The sequence below is a fragment of the Panthera tigris genome, chromosome B1 (assembly GCF_018350195.1).
Source record: "Panthera tigris isolate Pti1 chromosome B1, P.tigris_Pti1_mat1.1, whole genome shotgun sequence".
Lineage (NCBI taxonomy): Eukaryota > Metazoa > Chordata > Mammalia > Carnivora > Felidae > Panthera > Panthera tigris.
Window position 1 is genome coordinate 144082110 of NC_056663.1, and position 20096 is coordinate 144102205.

General features: G+C 40.2%; 1 protein-coding gene across 1 annotated transcript in view; it reads left to right on the top strand.

The window, feature by feature from the left end:
- Positions 1-20096, top strand: part of BTC (betacellulin) — a 42632-nt gene that overhangs the window by 16134 nt on the left and 6402 nt on the right. Inside the window, exons 2-3 of the mRNA XM_007086978.3 lie at positions 9117-9215; positions 19291-19408. Of these exons, the coding sequence (XP_007087040.2) occupies positions 9117-9215; positions 19291-19408 (217 nt within the window). The remainder of the gene's footprint in view (positions 1-9116; positions 9216-19290; positions 19409-20096) is intronic.

Consider the following 20096-nt stretch of genomic DNA (forward strand, 5'->3'; position numbering starts at 1 on the left):
ATGCAGTGCCATTTGACTCCAAACTTACTCTTTCCCCATTAATCTGTACTGCTCCTTTCTAATATAAATAGAACTTTAGGGATTTGACTATGAAATATTCTTCCGGTTTCTGCTTATATTCGTAGATTGATAAATTCTCCTCTGACTTACAGTTGGATTCTCTCTTTCTTTCTTTCTTTCTTCCTCTCTCTTTCTTTCGAGAGGAAAAGAGGGTGCAAGTGAGTGAGGGGCAGAGAGAGAGAGAGAGAGAAAGAGAGAGAGAGAGGGCGAATTCCATGAGGGGCAGAAAGAGAGAGAGAAGTGGGGCTTACCTAAAGCAGGGCTCACCCAAAGCGGGGCACGAGCTCTCCAGAAGCAGGACTCGAGCTCCCCAACTGTGAGATCATGACCTGAGCTGAAGTCAGACACTTAAACTGACTGAGCCATCCAGGCACCCCTACAGTTGGACTTTCTAGTGGGGCATGGAGTGTGGTTCAAATCCTAAAATCAGATATATATGATGCCGTAAGAAATCATTGGATTTGAAGTTGTCCTACATCATCAGAATACAGATGAATGGCCATTTTGTGATAATGTTATATTTTTTATTTTTAAAATATAAAATGCACTTGGCTCTAAAAATGGAAAATTCAGCTCAGAGATGAGGCAAATACAACGCACATGACTGTTTAGGTTGGTCACATTTGATTTTTTGAAATAGTTGACCCAGCTGGCGTATAACTTACCTCAGCATTTAGCAGTTAGCTATGAGACAGTGGGTCATGCTCCTTGTCAAGCTGTGTCTCTTTCAATGCTTATATTGTTCCCAATGACTTCATTCTCCGTGCTGGCTGACAGGGATAATACTTTTAGTAAATTCAGTCATTTTTAATTTGAGCATCTTGTAAATGGAGCTTTGACGCACGAAAGTAGAATTGGGTTGCTTTTCTTTTTTATCTTTAATGTTATGAGTACGGTGGATATTTAAAAGCTAGCACCAGAAATACTCAATTTCCAGTCACTTTGCAAACAACTGATCTAACGTTATTTTGTTTTGTTTTGTCTTTATCGCGTTAATGCATCTTTCAGAAATTCTGCCAGCCACATGAAGTAGGTTGGATGAAAGAATAAAAAAGGAAAAAGTCTGTGAAATATATGAATGATAGGTGACATCTAATACAGTTTTAAAAGGGACATCTAAAAAGTTTAGAACTATTTTTTAGGTAAAAAGTAAAATATGAAACAAAACAGAACAATGACAAAAAAGAACAAATAGACCATCAATATACCACTTCCCAGTAGTACAAGAGATTTAGCAGTTTCCTTTAATTGTACGGAGACTAAAACCCCCGTATTTAATCAGACAGCCAAAAATGGCCAACGTGCTATGGGGCTGCATTACCAGAAATAAGGTGCCCTCAATTTGGGGGTTGAGAGCCCCATTCTACTCTGTCTTTGCCAGACCATGTGAAATGGCACTTTGGTTTGACCTTACATATAGAGGACCATGGCAAGGTTTATAAGGGTCTTGATGATGACAGGGAAAATGTACTTGAAGGATCCAGGATGTTTAGCCTGAAGAGAAATTCTTTCAGGGAGACTTGATAGCTGGTTTCAGATAGATGAGAATCTGTCATGGGAAAGAGTAGATTTAATCCAGGGGCGCCTGGGTGGCTCAGTCGGTTAAGCGTCCGACTTTGGCTCAGGTCACGATCTCTTGGTATGTGAGTTCGAGCCCTGCATCAGGCTCTGTGCTGACTGCTCAGAGCCTGGAGCCTGTTTCAGATTCTGTGTCTCCCTCTCTCTCTGACCCTCCCCCGTTCGTGCTCTGTCTCTCTCTGTCTCAAAAATAAATAAACGTTAAAAAAAAAAATTAAAAAAAAAAAGAGTAGATTTATTCCAGGTGATTCTAATGAGCAGAGTAAAATTACAGGAAGGCAAAACCCAGCTTCACATAAAGAAGCATTTATAGAGCTTAAGACATAGGTGCTTAATAAACGTTTTAAAAAAGATTTTTTTTAATGTTTATTTTTGAGAAAGAGAGAGAGAGAAAGAGAGAGAGGGAGTGCGCAGGGGAGAGGCAAAAAGAGAGGAAGACACAGAATCAGAAGCAGGCTCCAGGCTCTGAGCTGTTAGCACAGAGCTGGAAGCAGGGCTCAAATCCACCAACCAGGAGATCATGACCTGAGCCAAAGTCGGATACTTAACCAACTGAACCACCAAGGCACTCAATAATCTTTCTGAATGAAGGAAGGACTGCAGTTGAAAGAATGGATGGATGGTCTCATTGAAGTGGACTGCCTTAGAAGAGAGTGAATACTCTCTCTACTGAAATTTTTTTTTTAACGTTTATTTATTTTTGAGACAGAGAGAGACAGAGCATGAATGGGGGAGGGGCAGAGAGAGAGGGAGACACAGAATCGGAAGCAGGCTCCAGGCTCTGAGCCATCAGCCCAGGGCCCGACTCGGGGCTCGAACTCACGGACCGTGAGATCGTGACCTGAGCTGAAGTCAGACGCTTAACCGACTGAGCCACCCAGGCACCCCTCTCTACTGAAATTTTAAAGGCCAACTTGAAGAACTCTCCCAGAGGATGATTTTAGTTGGTTGGTAGGATATTTTAATATGTGTAAAATTCTTACTAATTCTGGAACTGAAATTTAACAAAATTTGTGACTCTTCTGAATGAAAATCTTGTTATGTTTTCCACATCTGAGTACGATATTTTCTTTCATTTTCTCTAAAGTAGAATCCATACTTTCTCTGATGCAAATAAGGATTATTTTAATAACATGTTGTTTTAAACAAATTCTTTTGCTCTATTATTTCATTTAATTTTAATGAACTAGATTATTGGATGGGCAGAGAACCTATGATTCTAATTTTTCTTGAGGGAAAAGGTCAGGAGAGGTTGCTAATTAGCTCAAGATCACATAGTGAATTAATGACTGAGTTCAATGATCTTTCCGTAAGATAATGGAACTCTCCTTAAGAAAATTTTTAAGAAGCCAAAATTCGAGCCTTCAAGGTTGTGTGACTGATTTATATTAAAACAACACATCCAAAATGAAAGCTGTATTTTAGAGAAAAAATATTAAAACAGGTTGGAGAGATTGCAATGGTTCTCAACCAGGTCAATTTTCCTCCCAGGAACATTAGGCAATGTCTGGAAATTTTTTGATTGTGACAACTCAGAAGTAGGGGGCGGGGAAGGGGTGGGATGCTATGGGAATTTAGGAGATAAAAGGCAGGACTAATCATCCTAGAATGCACAGCCTCCCATAACACAGAATTATCCAGTGTGAAAGTTGAGAAACCTTTGGATGTTTTGCATCCATTTAAACCAGAACTTGGATTCCTTTGAACAGTGAGGTGAGATGTATAGCATGTAAAATACCTTTAAGCTCTTATTTTCTAAAGACTTTTCATTTACTCAGAATCAAGTTATATTTGCCAAATTGCTACCTTTGACTGCCAAGGATTATACGTTGCGGAAGAAGCCCTGCCTTTCAGGCTAAGCATTGTAAATCTTTTCTGCCTCTACTAATAGTCCTTTCTTTGCCTCTATCCTATACCTTTGGCATCTTTCTATCAATTTTCTCTCACAATAAAACCAAAAACAACTGGGGCCCCTAGGTGGCTCAGTCGTTGACCATCCGACTTCGGCTCAGGTCATGGTCTCACGGTTTGTGGGTTCGAGCCCCGCGTCGGGCTCTGTGCTGACAGCTCAGAGGCTGGAGCCTGCTTCGGATTCTGTGTCTCCCTCTCTCTCCACCTCTCCCCCACTTGTGCTCTGTCTCTCTCTCAAAAATAAATAAAATGTAAAAAAAAAAAAAAAACTTAAACCAAAAACAACCCTCTTTTTTTCTTTATATATTGACTGATCTTTTCCCTCTCTTTCTCAGTTTGACGTCTTTGAAGAGTCATCTGCAATTATTTGCATACTTTCTAGGCATTAATGTTTCTTCCTAATGTTTGTCTTTTGGCATCCCTTATACGTGTGCTTGGCACAGCAATCCAGCGAATCACTCAAGCCACAAACTCCAGTCACTCTAGACTTCTTTTTTTCCTCACTGCCTACCTTATCCCACCAGTCACCGAGTCTTTTCTATTTTACTTTGTGACTGAGTCTCGCAGATTCATTTCTTCTTCCCCATACCCACTGCTGCCACCTTTGTGTTAAAGTACTGGTGTTAAAGTAACCTTTCCAAACCAAAACAAGAATTCCGTTGTGTCTCACTTAAAGGTTTTCAATGACCCCAACTTAAGTGCCTAAGAATCCAAAGTAATTAATATGGTCATTTGTTGTTACCTACCCGCCCCCCAGCCTTCTCTCCAATCACAATCCCCACCAGACAAACCAGAATAAGTTGTGTTATGCATATTGTGTCTTCTTACAAGTTGTCCCTTTTGTTTAGAATGCCTTGGTCAATTACAACTTTATGTGTCCTTTTCTTTAAAATTAATTTTAGTTTAGGGCTCCTGGGTGGCCCCTCATTGGGCTGCACACTGGCCATGAAGCCTACTTAAAAATTAATTTTATTTTAATTAGTATGTATAATAAATCATCATAATATGTATAATAAATATTTTAATTAAGTTATGAATAATAAATATACATAGATTTTTAAAAGCCCCAAGAGTACTAAAAGGTTTATAACCAAAAATAGCATAAAAACTTAAAAAACAAAAACAAAACACACAAAACAAAACACACCAAAAACAAACAGCAGATCTTTGCACCAAAGCTTCCTGCCTCTCTGCCTCCTGGAAGCAACCACTTTTGTCTATTTTAAGTGTCTCTTCTGCATTTACCTCCCTCATGCTAAATAACTTGCTTGTAATGCTATTTCTTGGCTTGTCAACTTAAACTTTCCCTACTGAATTTCTCCTCTCCCATAATTTCAGTGTGGTTACCATTAGGGATGCCGCTGAGAACATTGAAAAACCAGCACAGCAAAGATACTGATTCGTCGCAACAGTCTCCCCACATGGTGTAGGTGGGCTAATTACTGGCCTTGATTTTATGACAGTTTTTGATGTAATGAATTTAAATAATCAGTGTTTACATCACTATTACCATGTAAGTACTGTCTCCTGCAGAAACAAATAACATCAATGATTATGTCATCTTGCTTACACAATTTTTTTCTTTCTAGAAGTTACTGGTTGATGTTTACAACAATCATTTCTTCCTTCTTAAAACTCACCACAAGCCTCACCTGTTCTATCAAGTCTTTGCAGCTAGGTAGAGCCGATTCTCCATCTTGCGTTACAACTCTGTTGTCCTTGCTACATGCACGACCCTTAAAGATTTCTGTGTCTCTCTTCCTCACCAGAATGAGAGCTCCTTCAGGTTAATGATAGCATCTGTTATCTTTGAACCCTCAGTGTCTTGTGGCAGTGCAAAACACATAGTACTTAGTAAATATCTGTTGCATTAGGGATGGAACAAGAGTGTCTTTTCTCTTTGAAGCTGCCTTCAGTATTGAGCAAAATGGTTTTGTGCACATTTCTCTGATTTCTGAGTCACTACGTATAGATCAGAAACTGAAATGCCTGTCAAGATGTAGGCAGTTAAAATAAATGAGTGCGGCCATGTCTGATGGGGTCCGTGGCATTAAACGGGTCACCTGCTGCTTGACTCCGGCTAGTTGATGCCCGGAAGGTGTTTCAGACCTGTGCTGCCAGCCCTTCTGCTTTTTCAGCGGAAGTAGAAAAATCCAGGTTTGCTACGAACTGCCATGATTCAATTTTTTAAGACTATGCAGACTGAGAACATGATTCCTGGGAGCGGATTTGGTTCGTGGCCACCAGCTTGTGACGGTGGCCTGAAGATTGTGGGTGAGCAGTAGCATAGCACATGTGACTCCAGTGCCTTGTGCTTGGTGTTTGGTTTGCCTGAGCATGGATCCTCCCTGGGGGGTCCTCTCCAGGGCTCTTCCCCGTGGTGGCATCCCTTCACCAGCTGACGCCAGCGTGTGGAGTGAGTCGGAACAGAAGAGAGTCTGGGCACAGGCCCCAGCCTGCCAGAATGTTTGAAGGTGCTGGGCAGCGTTTCAGTGGAATCAGGGCTTCGACTGTTAGGTCAAAGTGGAGAATGATGGGTTAAATAATACGTGGTAGAAGAAAGCGCAGGTAGACTAAAAACTGTATACTAGGTGCCAAGCCCTGTGCCTTCTCATATGTTATTCAATTTTTTTAAATTTTTACTTATTTTTGAGAGAGAGAGAGAGAAAGAAAGAGATATAGAACATGAGTTGGGGAGGGGCAGGAGGAGAAGCAGACACAGAATCCGCAGCAGGCTCCAGGCTCTGAGCTGTCAGCACAGAGCCCGACGCCGGGCTCAAACCCACAAACCGCGAGATCATGACCTGAGTGGAAGTTGGACACTTAACCAACTGAGCCACCCAGATTCCCCTTATGTTACTTAATTTAATTTTTACAATAGCCTCGAGGAGATGGTGTCATCTCCAGTTTGCAGAGGTTGAATCTCTATAAGATTTAGAGGTTTTTAGTAAAATTCCCGCCATTAAAATAGATTAACACCAGAATTAAGGCTTCCTGATTCTGCCCATGCAGAAAGCCCATGTATGGGATTTTAAAAATGAATTAAACCTATTTTATAATAATAAAGACATGGATTGAAATTTTCTACTAGAAATGGATCCTGGGATCTTTGAATCTGAAAGTTGTTTTCTTCATTTACAGATGGATTATTCATTCTTTCAACATTTGTGGAGTATCTATTGTGTTCTGTGTTAGTTACCAGGGTTACAAAGATGCGTAAATATACAATCCCTGTGCTTGGAAAGCGCTAAATGATTGTATGTTTCTGGTTTGTTACAAGTGTGAAAGGAGGGTGGCAGGTGTTGAGATAAAAGATACGAAAACTCTAGAAATTTGGTGGCCAAATTGTTTTTTTTTTTTTTTTTTTAATTTGGGAGATACTCCTTTTTTTGTTGTTGTCACAGATAAAATATGCTAGTAGGAAATTGAAAAATGAAAATAAGGAAAATTAAGGCAAAAGTCTCCTAACCAGTGTGAGCAACTCTATGTACTTAATTACCTACCTTTTGATTATCTATCAATATGAACATTTTTTACATTTATCACACACAGATGCAGAGAAACACACAGATCACACTGCATTATTATTCTATAGCCTATTTCTCTTATTTAGGAATATATCAAAATGTTCTATTACTATTTGAATTATGCCTGAATAGTATTTTATTGCATGAAAACAGTTCTGTGTATTTAATCAACTCTATCTTGTTAGATATTTAGGGAATTTCCAATTTTTTATAATCTATGTCATAGAGAATTTTTACAGCTAAATCTTTTTATGTACCTTCAATTATTTCCTTAGGAAAGATTACTAGAAATGAAATGACTGGATTTAAGCATTTGTATATTTTTTGAGTTTTTTGCTTTTAGAACCTATAGCACTAAATTGTCCTCCAGAAAAGTAGTACCAATGTATCCATCACCAGTGGATTTGATTTTCCATTTTTATTCACTATTTCAAATGCTAGTTACAACCTTTTTTTTAAACTTTTCTAATTAGACAATTAGAAACAAGTCTCTATATTGATTCTTTTTGAAAACTCTTTTGGCCTTTGAACTTGCTAGATACTATTGTCCTCTGGTATAATACTCTCACTTCTTATTATGGTTAATTGGTTGGCTGATTACTTGCATTACTAGCTTTGGAACACTTTGAAGGTAGAGCATGTCCTATCTGCCTGGGTGTTTCTGGATGCTCATGGATGTCTGTTGAATTGAGTTGAATTAAAGAAGATGCATAGCTTAGAAACCATTGGCTAGATGGATAAATGTCAATACACCCAGTGGGCAAGTTATTTGATTCCTGCCAGTTACATGATAATGAGTAATTTAAGTGATCATTGGTCACATGCCAGCACTGTGTTAAGTGCTTTGCATACTTACCTGATTGAATCCTCACAGAAATGCTCTGGAGAAGAGATAATAATTGTCTCCACTTTGGCAATGAGGAAATTGAGAGATTATGAAATTTGCCCAAGGTACATGGCTGTAAAGTGGCAAAAAAGGTCACGAACTCAAGACTAGCTAACTCCCAAGCCCTCTTATCTTTTCCCATCTGTCCTCCCTTACCTTCTCCTCCCCTCTCCAACTTATTATAGATATTTAAATATATTTATACAAAAGTAGATAGAAGAGCATAATAAACCTTGGTTTAGCCAACACCCAGCTTTCATAATTATCAATATGTGGCCAATCTTGTTTAATCTGTAAGTTTCTCTCCCCCCCTTGCACCCATCTTCTCTTGTTGGATTATTTTAAAATAAATGTTGGATACATTAATTTCATTTATAAGTTTTTAAATGTATATCTTTAAGAGATATGGACTCTGTTCTTTGACCTAAACCACAATATTATTAGCACACTTTAAGTTCTCTAGAACAATTCCTTAATATTATCGAATGTGTAGTCAGGGTCTGATTTCCCAGATTATCTCATAAGTGACTTTTTACATTTGACTTGCTTAAATCTGGTCCACCCAAGGACTGCACACTGTATCCTAAACTGTGCTAACCACAACACAGTATTCCTTTCTCCCCCATATTTTTTCATGAGACCTGTCCTTCTCAACAACAGAGATACTTAGCTGAGGGAAACTCAAACTTTCAAATAATTCCCACAAATTGAATATCTAGTTCACATATCCCAAGAAGGAAGTACAAACACTAATTAATACCAGAGAAACACTGAGTCTGTTTGGAATGGAGAAAGTACGTTGCCACATGGGTTTGTCATTCATTCTCCCTCATCAGTGTATTTGTGCAGCAGTTGAGAAGTCTTATTTCTCTGCCTCTGTGATGTCTCCCTCACAAGCTATGGCCAAATCTCTTCACTTAAGATGCATACTTAGTTGCAAGTGTTGCTGGCTTTTAAATTCTGTCTTTGGCATTGAGCTTAAAAAACGAGACGTGCTGGCCTGTGTACCACCCCCCTTCCTGTGGGAGAATGCCTTGGGAATGGAAGGCACAGGCTTGTTATTTTCATAAATGGGTCATGGCTTCGATAGAGTATTTTTCATTGAGGAAATTTTCAAGTTTTCATGCTTGTTTGGTTCTGTTTTGAACTTGAAGGTCTAGTGATCCTCCACTGTGTTGTGGCAGATGGGAATGCAACCAGAAGTCCTGAAAGGGATGGCCTTCTCTGTGGAGATCCTGGGGAAAACTGCGCAGGTAAGGCTTAACACACAGTGCATTTGTGTTTTACCAGCCTCATGTTCAGTCTTGGAACGTTGATTTCCCTAAGTTTTAATTTTTAATACTACACTAATCATAAGACTGGTTAGTTTTGTGAGCATATATAATGGACCAGGCTCTCTGCCAAGTGCTTTATATACAGTAATGCGTTCACTCCTCGTGAGAGCCCTCTGAGCTGGATCATATTTTTGACTTTATTTCAAGGTGAAGTCCAGAAAGATTAAGTAACTTGCCAAAGGCTACCCAGCAGGTAAATTGCAAATCTGGGATTCATACAGGTCTTTCTGATTCTAGTGCTTCCATTTTTAATCATTACATTATTTTAGGTATTGCAGGTGTATGCTCCAGACTCTGGCATGGGATATTTTGGACTGGATGCATACAAAGTTGGCATATTCTATTCAAATTAGCTTCTTTCTATTCCATAACTTAAAAGAAGGGAAGAATGACTTTTGCATATTTTTGCCCTAGAGATGCTTCAATCAGTATTCTCAAAGTTGTTAGTCTAAAGCAAAGGTGAGCCTTAGTAAAGGGTCAGGTAATAAGTATTTTAGGTTTTGTGGACCATGCACCGTTTTTTTGCAGCTACTCAAAATTAGCCACTGCACTGTGAAAGCAGCCATTGACACTTTGCAAATGAGTGGCGTTGGATATGTTTCAATAAAACTTTATTTAGAGAAACAGGCTATGAGCCAGATTTGGCCCTTGCGCCATAGTTTGCTGACTCCTACTTTAAGGTTCTGTCTGTCCTTTATAGATTCAATGGTCTGTTCTTCTCCAGGGTTGTTTCTGAGTCAAAACGAAACAAATCAAATCAAAACACAACACAACACAACGCAACACAGGCCAATTCTAAAAGTAGGTGGGAGAGAGATTCCTGTATTCCCTGGAAACGTTTTGGAGCTCGGAGGGTAGTGACCTGGTGTAAGTGCTCCTGTCCTAGCACCCTGGAGAAGTCATAACTGAGCTGGGAACACGCTGAGCAAGTCACCGTGACGTGAGCCATCAGTTCCAGCCCAGTCTTCTGCTTTCTTCCCTCACGCTAATGGGTGGTCTGGAAAGTGCCTCCAGGCTGTGGAATCTGTTGGTGTCTTAGATCATGCTTGTGTGGGTCTTTTCACTCGCGTAGAGAAAAGAACAAGGCCAATGTTATGTGTTTGTGTGCTTTTCTTCAGTTGGGTTTTAAATATCTCCAATGATGGCATTTTCACATTTCCCTTGGGGGTTATTGCATGATCCAGTGACTGACAGTTCTAAAAAACTTGCCTCATCATTATCCTAAATGTGTTTCCTATTTTTTTTTTTTATTTTAGTGAGACTATTTAACATGAGATCTACTCTTTTAACAAAATTTTAAGTGTACAACCCAAGATCGTTAACTATGGGCAAGATGCTGTACAGCACCTCTCTAGAAATTATTCATCTTGCATGACCCAGACTTTATACCCAGTGAATAATGACTCCTCATTCCCACCCCCCCCTCCTTCCTGGCCCCTGGCAACCACCATTCTACTCTCAGCTTCTGTGGATTCAGCTGTTTGGATTTTTTTTTTCTTTAATAAGTGGAATCATGTAGTATTTGTCCTTCTATAACTGACTCATTTCACTTTGCATAATTCTTTCAAGGTCCAATCATGTTGTTGCAAATGGCAAGATTTCCTTCTTTTTTAAGACTAAATAGTATTCCGTGGCTTACGTAAACCACATTCTATTTATCCATTCATGTGTTGATGGATATTTAAGTTGTTTCCACATCTTGGCTATTGTGGATTGAATAGTGCTGCAATAAACATAGGAGTATGTGTGTTTCTTCGAGATTCTGATTTCTGTTCTTTTGGATAAATACCCAGAGGTAGGATTGCTCAATCGTATGGTAGTTCTGTTTTTAATTTTTTAAAAAAACTCCGTACTATTTCCCATAGCAGTTATAGGTTGCCTTGTCAGTCTATTGTTTCTATCCTGTGCAGAAGAATTTTAGCTCATTTAAGGTCACACAGTAAGCAGAGTAGCCGGACATGAATTTGGAGAGACTGACTCCAGAATGTGTATTGTTAATCACAATGCTAAACTGCTAGGATCGTGGGGGGAGGTCAGAATGCTGAATATGTGAAGAAAATTCTGAAAAATAGTCCTTGAAAGTAAAGCCCAAATAAGGGCAAAATGTTCTTTTTTAAAAAAAAAAATATTTTAAATGTTTACTTATATTTGAGACAATGCAAAAGACAAGTGCAAGCAGCAGAGGGGCAGACAGAGGGAGACACAGAATCTGAAGTGGGCTCCAGGCTCTGAGCTGTCGGCCCAGAGCCCGACGTGGGGCTCGAACTCACGAACTGTGAAATCATGAGCTGAGCCGAAGTCGGACGCTTAACCGACTGAGCCATTCAGGCGCCCCAAGGGCAAAACATTCTTAAAGAGGAATTAATATGGAGTAGGAGAAGATTATCCTTATTGACTGTGTGACCGTGGATGAGTCACTTAAGCTTTCAGACATCAATTTGTAATCTATAAAATGAAGGAATAGTTCAGATCATCTTTAGGAGTTGGTCTTTTTTTTTCTTTTTTTCTTTCAATTTTTTCATTTTTTATCTTTTAATTTTTTTAGAGAGAGAGCATGCAGGCATGCAAGCAGAGGAGGGGCAGAGAGAGAGAGAGAGAGAGAGAGAGAGAGAGAGAATCTTAAGCAGGCTCCACACCCAGTATATATCCCAACACAGGGCTCAATCCCACACCCCTGGGATCATGACCTGAGCTGAAATCAAGCATCAGGCAGTCAACCTGAGCTATCCAGGCCCCACAGGAGTTATTCTTATTTCTAAATGATTTTATTCTTTTATGTTCAAATAGCCCCAATCTCTAAGCATTTCACTTTTAGTTTGTCCTTTTCTGTCTTGAGTAAGGAATTTATTCATTCCTACCAATACTTTTGCAGCAGGCTCTGTCCCAGGTACCAAGGATGAAACAATGAACAACATAGTCAAAGATGAGGTCAGAGAGGTAATGCAGAAAGAGAGGTAAAGAGTAATGTCATGCAGAGCCTTGCCAGGGATTATAAGGCCTTCAGGTTTGAGTTTTAATAGCATCACTCTGGTGTCTGTGTGCAGACTAGACAGTTAAGAGTGGACAGGATAGAAGCAGGGAGACTAGTTAGATGTTGTTGCCATGGAGACTACTTTCAGCCTAGAGATGATGTCAGGCTTAGACCAAACTAGTAGAAATAGAGGGACGATTCTGCATACATTTTAAATACAGCCAATAGAGTTTTCTGATGAATTGGATGCATAGTAGAAGAGAAGGAAGTCAAACTGGCTCTAAGATATTTGGCCTGAATAACAAAGAAAGTATCATTTACTGAGATGGAGAAAGACCAGACTTGAGGGAGAAAATCAGGTGTTCCCTTTGGAAGTGTTCATTTGAAATGCCAGTTAGGCAACCAAGTGTTGGTTGGACAGTTGGACACTGAAGGAAGAGATCGGGGATGGAAACATAAATTTGGGAATTGTTACCATAACGGTGTTTAAAACCAGGAAATGCCCAGAAAGGAATGTAAAAGCACTGAGTCCCAATGCATTGCAAAATTTAGAGGTTGGGGGATATAGGGAAGAACCAGAAAAGGAGACTGAGCAAAGGGGGCATTATATACATAAGAGTTCCAAAACAGGCACTCATGAAAAACAAAAGAAACACAAGTTTTCTTCCTGTTCATTGTTCTTTGTTTGCCCCTCAGCTATGCATAATTTTAAAAATGCAAATATACACACACATATACACTAAACTCTTTTTTCTTCCTTTAGAGGGATGGCATGAAAAAGGGCAGCTCTTTTTTGTTTTGTTTTGTTTTATTATTATTATTTTTTGATTTTTAAATTTTATTTAAATCCAAGTTACTTAAGATATAGTGTAAGAATTTAGTGACTCATCACTTACATATAACACCCAGTGTCCATCCCAACAAGTGCTCTCCTTAATGCCCATCACCCATTTAGCCCATCCCCCCCAACACTCCTCCAGCAGCACTCAGTTTGTTCCCTGTATTTAGGAGTCTCTTATAGTTTGCCTCTCTAATCTTATTTTTCCTTCCCTTCCCTTATGTTCATATATTTTGTTTCTTAAAATTCTACATGAGTGAAATTATATGATATTTATCTTTCTCTGACTTACTTTACTTAGCATAATACCCTCTAGTTCCAACCACGTTGTTGCAAATGGCAAGATTTAATTCTTTTTGATCGCTGAGTAATATTCCATTGTATACACACACCACATCTTCTTTGTCCATTCGTCAGTCGATGGACATTTGGCTCTTTCCATACTTTGGCTAGTGCTGATAGTGCTGCTATAAACATTGGGGTGCATGTACCCCTTCGAATCAGCATTGAAAAAGGACAGCTCTAAGTGAGGGCCCACTCCTGTAAGCTGAGAAATCATTGGCCTAATCCTCCTGTTTAAAACACATGCTGACCTATTCTGATTAGCCCCCTATATGAACATATTCTGGAGGGTTAGCAAGGACATCTGTGAGATCTATTTTTCTTTTCCTGGAGTAACGAACTCTTTTACATTTCTGTAGGGAATGGCATTGGATATGAAACCAAATGGTAATCCTCAAATAAGAGAAATTTTCAAATTTTGCACTTCTTCAAGGGCATTGTGAATTTACCTTCCCCTGTCTCAGGGAGAGAGTGGGCAAGATACGATGGAAAATTAACTTAGAAAATAAAAAATTTCTTCTCACCTCCTGGCTTTAACACGGTTGTAAAGTGAGGAAACTCATATTGAGAAGTTGCCAGGAAGCCAAGGACTAGATTAAAGACTTAGGTTCTACTTCATGGAGTAGGAAGAAATTTTTCTTCAAATTTTTCTGTGACTACTTAAACTCTTCTGTACATTAGCTGTTCCCTTTTTAAAAAAATGTTTATTCATTTTTGAGAGACAGAGAGACAGAGCATGAGCAGGGGGAGGGGCAGAGAGAAAGGGGGATACAGAATCCGAAGCAGGTTCCAGGCTCTGAGCTATCAGCACTGAGCCCAACGTGGGGCTCGAACTCATGAGCTGTGAGATCCTGACCTGAGCCAAAGTCAGATGCTCAACTGACTGAGCCACCCAGGCACCCCTACCTGTTCCCTTTTTAAGGTCAGATAGCTATGTGGGAAGATAAATTTATAGGTATTTGTTTCACTTCCTCTCTGTCTTCGTTAACACTTATGGGACTTTTATCTCAAAATTTAGCACCTCCTTTTAATCTCTCGCACAGAGATTTAACTATGTATTTAATAGGGGGTTAGAGATACTATGAGGTTATCCACATTGTAATGAGAATTACATAAAATAATTGTATATTGTAATTTTATAATAATTGTATATTACCCTTAGAGTTGATTTTAGAAGAGCTGCTGATATTAATATTTATAAAATCATTAAATGGATTTGTAACGAGCACAACTAGACTAAGTAAGTGAACGTTTTATGAAAAATAAACCTAATGTGTCAATTCTGAGGAGTTTTTTTTTTTTTTTTTTAGTTTATTTATTTTGAATGAGAGAGAGAGAGAGCCAGCACGAGCGGGGGGGGGGTGGGGGGTGGTAAAGAGAAAATCCCAAGAAGGCTCCGTGCCATCAGCACAGAGCTAGATGCAAGGCTCAAATTCACAAACTGTGAGATCGTGACCTGAGCCAAAATCCAGAGTTGGGCATTTAACGGACAGAGCCACACAGGTGCCCCAATTCTGAGGGGTTTTAAGCAGAAAAGCATCACAAGGCCTGTTTTGGTTTGAGAATAAGAGTTATGTACAAGAAAGACTAGAGAGCCATACTGTTTAATCAAACCATTCATCCATCTGAGGAAAATTCCACATTTAAACCAAGTCATTTGAGTGTGTGCTATATTCCTCCAATTTAGTTTGGCCCAAGAGAATCTCACGTCTCATCGAACTATTCATAGGATTCAAGAAAGATGACCACTTCTTGTCTGTCTGCCCATATGATGGAAGAAAGACGCTCTCGCTTAGAATTAGGTTTTGACGTACATCTATCTGCAGTAACCCTAGTATTTCCTTATTTAACTGGCTTTAGCATCTTTGGAATATGGCATCTCAAGAAGAGATTGAGATACATTACCCCACAAGTAATGTGGGGCCCATTCACTTAGGAGAACGTGTTGCAACCTGGCCTGCTAGTGGGTGTAGTTTTCCAGTGCGATTTTGTGGGAAAGACTCAATCCCAGAGAATGCTTTGGTTTTGGAAACAGGGGTTAGAAAAGAGTAAGGGTGGCGGGGGCGGGGGGGGGGGAGAACAACTAAGTTCCAGCACCCCCATTATCAGGGGAATTTTCATGTCGCATTTTCCGGACCAGGCGATTCACTCCTCAACAGAGAAACACAATACGTGGGACTAATCATTCTTTTGTCATAGGATTAACTTTTCCTTCTTGATAAGCATCTCTGGAATGGAAGGACAGATTTTGCCATCCTCTGCCCTATGTCATCGGGTCTCATGATAGGCAGAAAATGTTAGATTTCACAGTTGTTCAATTTTCAGATAATGTGACCTTGATGAATATTAGACGAAAGCAACTGGAATTTTAGGTGCATTTTGAAAGAGGGTATGCTGATAAGCCTTCTCATTTCCATCAGAGAACTGAGATGATCCCATCTGTTTTGGGGAGGGGGCAGTATGTGTGATGTATTATTTTTTTTTTCCATGTTTTAAAGTTCCATAGAGAAATCACTGGACATTTTCTGCGTGGTGGCATGGAAGGGTTTTCAAATCCAAATAATGCTGGGAATATTTAAGATCATGTTTATTTGGCAAAGGAGAGAGCTCTGGGAATGATCCGAACAGTGCCTGGCAACCATTTCCCTGGCATGGATCTGTGCTGCTTGGATGGGCTGAGGCTGGTCAAATCCCTGCACCCAGCAGCTGCCGGTTAAGGCACTTTTTGGGATCATGCTCTGTATGATGTTTATTAAAAGGGCAGCTACATTTAAAGGGACATAACCCCTAGAGAAATTAGTAAAGCTCAGGATACGGAGCCATATGGCTTATATTTAAAGTCAGGTATGCTTTGCAAAGTAGGAAGGACCTTCCTGGATCACAGCAGATCCGTGACTAAGTCTTACTGCTTCTTAAATTCATCTCCTTGACCTCGGTTCCCCTCCCACAGGCCCACATCACATATATTTGCATGGCTCAGGCATGCCTTGGTTTTCTCCTTGCTCTTGGCATCTTCCTACTCTAACTCAGCCTGCAGATTCCTACCTAATACACTGAAAAGTGTCGTTTTTACATATACCATTTAATTTAATTCACGAGAACCGTCTTCAGCTCTCCTTTGCCTTGTAGTTCAAATGTAAACACTTCAGCCTACTGCCATTTGATGACTCTAACTTCCATTCACAGACCCCCTTGGCTGTTCCCCTCCATTTCCATTAAATCTGCCTCCCACTCCCCACATGATGAGGCTTGCATGTTCCTGACCTTGAGTTTTTGCTCCTAGCATTCTCCATAGCTGAATAGATTGCTTACCTCCTCCTAAAACAAACAAGCAAAAAAAACAAAAAAACAAAAACCATTTCCCAGAACTTTTTCTTTAATTAAATAAGTGCTCTTTGTAATGATACAACATTTCTCTTGGAATTGCTAAGATCTTGAAGATTCTAGAATCAACTCATTTACTGAGGACTTTATTGTGCAGGGTACTCTGCTAAGAACTTGTGCATGCACTCTTTATTTGAGTTCCTCAACAGCCCTTTGAGGTAGATGCTATCATCTTCAGGGTACAGGTGAGGAAACTGAGGCTCAGACAGCTTCATAAGCTTGCCCGGACCCATCCAGCGAAGGAGAGGCAGAGCTGAAAATAAGACACGATTTTTCCTTCCTCATCTGATGTTCTTTCCTTCCCCTGTTTCCAGTGTGCCACAACTATCTTTGCTGTTACTATGGTTGTTTTTACGGGTTGGTTGCTTATTTTGTTGCCTTTTTTTGTTGTTGTTGTTCTATTGTTCTAATTTAGATAGACAAGATATGCTTCATTCTTTTGATGTTTTCCAGTGCTCACTACAGGGCTCTGGAAATAGAAAGTAGACATGAAAGTTGGCCAATACATTTATTTGCCAAAACCTACAGATCTTTGTTTTTGAGACACTTTGGAGTTATTTCCGGAAGAAATTTCGGTAAGAGTCCCATTGACCGGTATGCGTGGGAGCAAATGTCTGGCGTGTAGAAGCTGTCAGCCTAGCTGGTAATCAAGTCACCATCCAAAACCAGGTCAGCCAGTTCCTCAGCAACATCCTGCCACCCCCTGAAGCTTTGTGACCTGGCATTGTGGGAATTGAAACTTTGTGACCTGGCATTGCGAGAATTTGCTGTGTATAGATCATCTGAAGTTCTTGGCAATTCCTCCCTCTGGTTGCCCTGGGGATTTTTTGTGCTCTTTTTATAATACTAATTAAGAAGTTTAGCAGTCATTACTATTAATATCACTCAGATGCCAGGTGAGTGTGAAATGCCCTTCTGAAGTGAACATCACGGTCCTTCTGACTTCACAGGTGGCTGAGTCTGTAAGCTGTTGGTCATAGCATGAATGTGAAAAAGTCCAACCCTGGGCTGGAGCTGGCTAGTTAGCTGTTGGCTCTGGGTGTGGGCACATGTCCGGTGTGAATCAGCACAGGAAACAGCAAGTCAGTATTTCTGTACCGTTACTCTTGTCAACCGTTACTTATTAAAACCTTCTACATGCACGGATGGGAGAAACTTACATATCACCCTCCCTAGTTGAAAAATTAGGCAATGAAAACTCTAAATGGTAAGACAAGGAAGTCAGAGCAGGATCAAAATCCGGGATATGAGGCTTCCAGTATCTTCCTCTTTCTTTAGAGCAAGAGAAACCATTGAGGGGTTAAATGAGAAGGAGAATCTCCTATTAGGCAAGCGTGACTTCTGGATGCATCAGGCTGAGAGCAGATGACAGCTACCTGCTGAACGGCTGACTTGGCAGAGTGCCAGAGTGGAGAGCTCAAGAGCATGGACTCCGGGGCAAGACCTGTTGGGTCTGAGTCTCAGTTCGACACTTCCTAGCTGTGTGATCTTGGAAGATGACTTAGCCTCCATGTGTTGTGCTTTGTTCATCCATAAATAGCAGATAAGAATGATGCTTACCTCACAAGGCTGTTACGAGCATTAAATAAGTTACTATATATTAACTATTATGTATATAACTATTATAACTATATATAGTAGTACTATATATAGTAGATATATATATATAAGTACTATATATGATATATATAGTTATAGTTATGATAGTTACATATATATGTGTGTGTGTGTATATATATATATATATAGAGAGAGAGAGAGAGAGAGAGAGAGAGAGAAGATGACCAGTATCTAGCACTTGGTTACTGCTACATGCATGTTTAAGGGAAGGGAAGGGAAGGGAAAGGAAGGGAAGGGGAAAAAAGGCCTTTTCTTTTTTTTAATGCCATGTGCCCCATGGCTCCGATAACCTTCACAGAAAGAATAGCCTTCTCTCACAAAAACTATGCTTCCCCCTTTAAACAACACCAAGGTTTCTAAGAGGTATGTTGGGCACCAATCTTTGTTAAAATATGAAACATTCCCAGGGCATCAGGGTGGCTCAGTTGGTTAAGCATCCGACTTCGGCTCATCTCATGATCTCACAGTTGGTGGGTTCGAGCCCCGTGTCGGGCTCTGTGCTGACAGCTCAGAGCCTGGAGCCTGCTTCGGATTCTGTGTCTCCCTCTCTCTGTGCCCCTCCCATGCTCATGCTCTGTCTCTCTCTGTCTCTCAATAATAAATAAACATTAAAAAAAATTAAATATGAAACATTCCCACCAAGATCCCCATTACCCTATTGATAGAGCTATTTGGGGACCACAAAAGTCTGGCTTTTATCCCAGTGTTGAAAGAAAGGGATACTCTATAGGAGTATCTCCTATTGAAAAACCTGCAGCAAAGAGGGGAATATGATTCCACGTAGAAATAAATGTGTATCTAAAGTGAGTTGATTTATTGGGCTTTTTCTCATTTGTCAGCTACCACCATGCAATCGAAGCGGAAAGGCCACTTCTCTCGGTGCCCCAAGCAATACAAGCACTACTGCATCAAAGGGAGATGTCGCTTCGTGGTGGCCGAGCAGACGCCCTCCTGCGTGTAAGTGGACCCCTGAGCCAGCAGGCAGAGGGCTGCAGAGCAGTGCTGGCCGTGGACTTGACAGCGCCGGGAAGTCTGAGCTAACCGAGTCCTCTGTGTCAGGACACAGCTCCCCTGGTCCTGCCCTCGGCCATTTGTTTAGGGACCCTTTCTGCAGCCACTTATGGAGAAACTGACACACACTTTCCTTCTGAAATAGGAGCCTGCGAGAACCCAGATCAGCTCCCAGGCTGTGTCCTCTGCTGCCTTACGCAAGCAAGCAGAACTTTCTGTCCAGTGTTAAGGATGCTTTTCAGCTCCATTCATCTCCCAGGTGGTTTGAATGGAAGCAAATTCTTCTGGAATGTGTTAGGTGGTTTGCAGTTAATGTAAATATGAAGGATTTTCTGCCAAGTTAAAAGTTACTTTTGCAGGTGTCAATTAAGTACAAGGAAATTAGTCCTGCTTATAAGCAGAGATTTATTTGCAAAGCCTGTTTATTACAGAAGGGAATTGGAAGAAAAGTGCTCTTTCTGCCTCTTAGTAGACTGATTCCAAGTTTAGTTTTTATTCAGGCACAAACAACTTTTTTGCACTTACAAAATATTTATTTTCTTCTAAAGAGATATCCTTCTAGGATATCTAGAGAGGATATCCTCTATTTTCTTCTAAAGAGATATCCTTCTAGGATATCTGAAGAGATATCTAG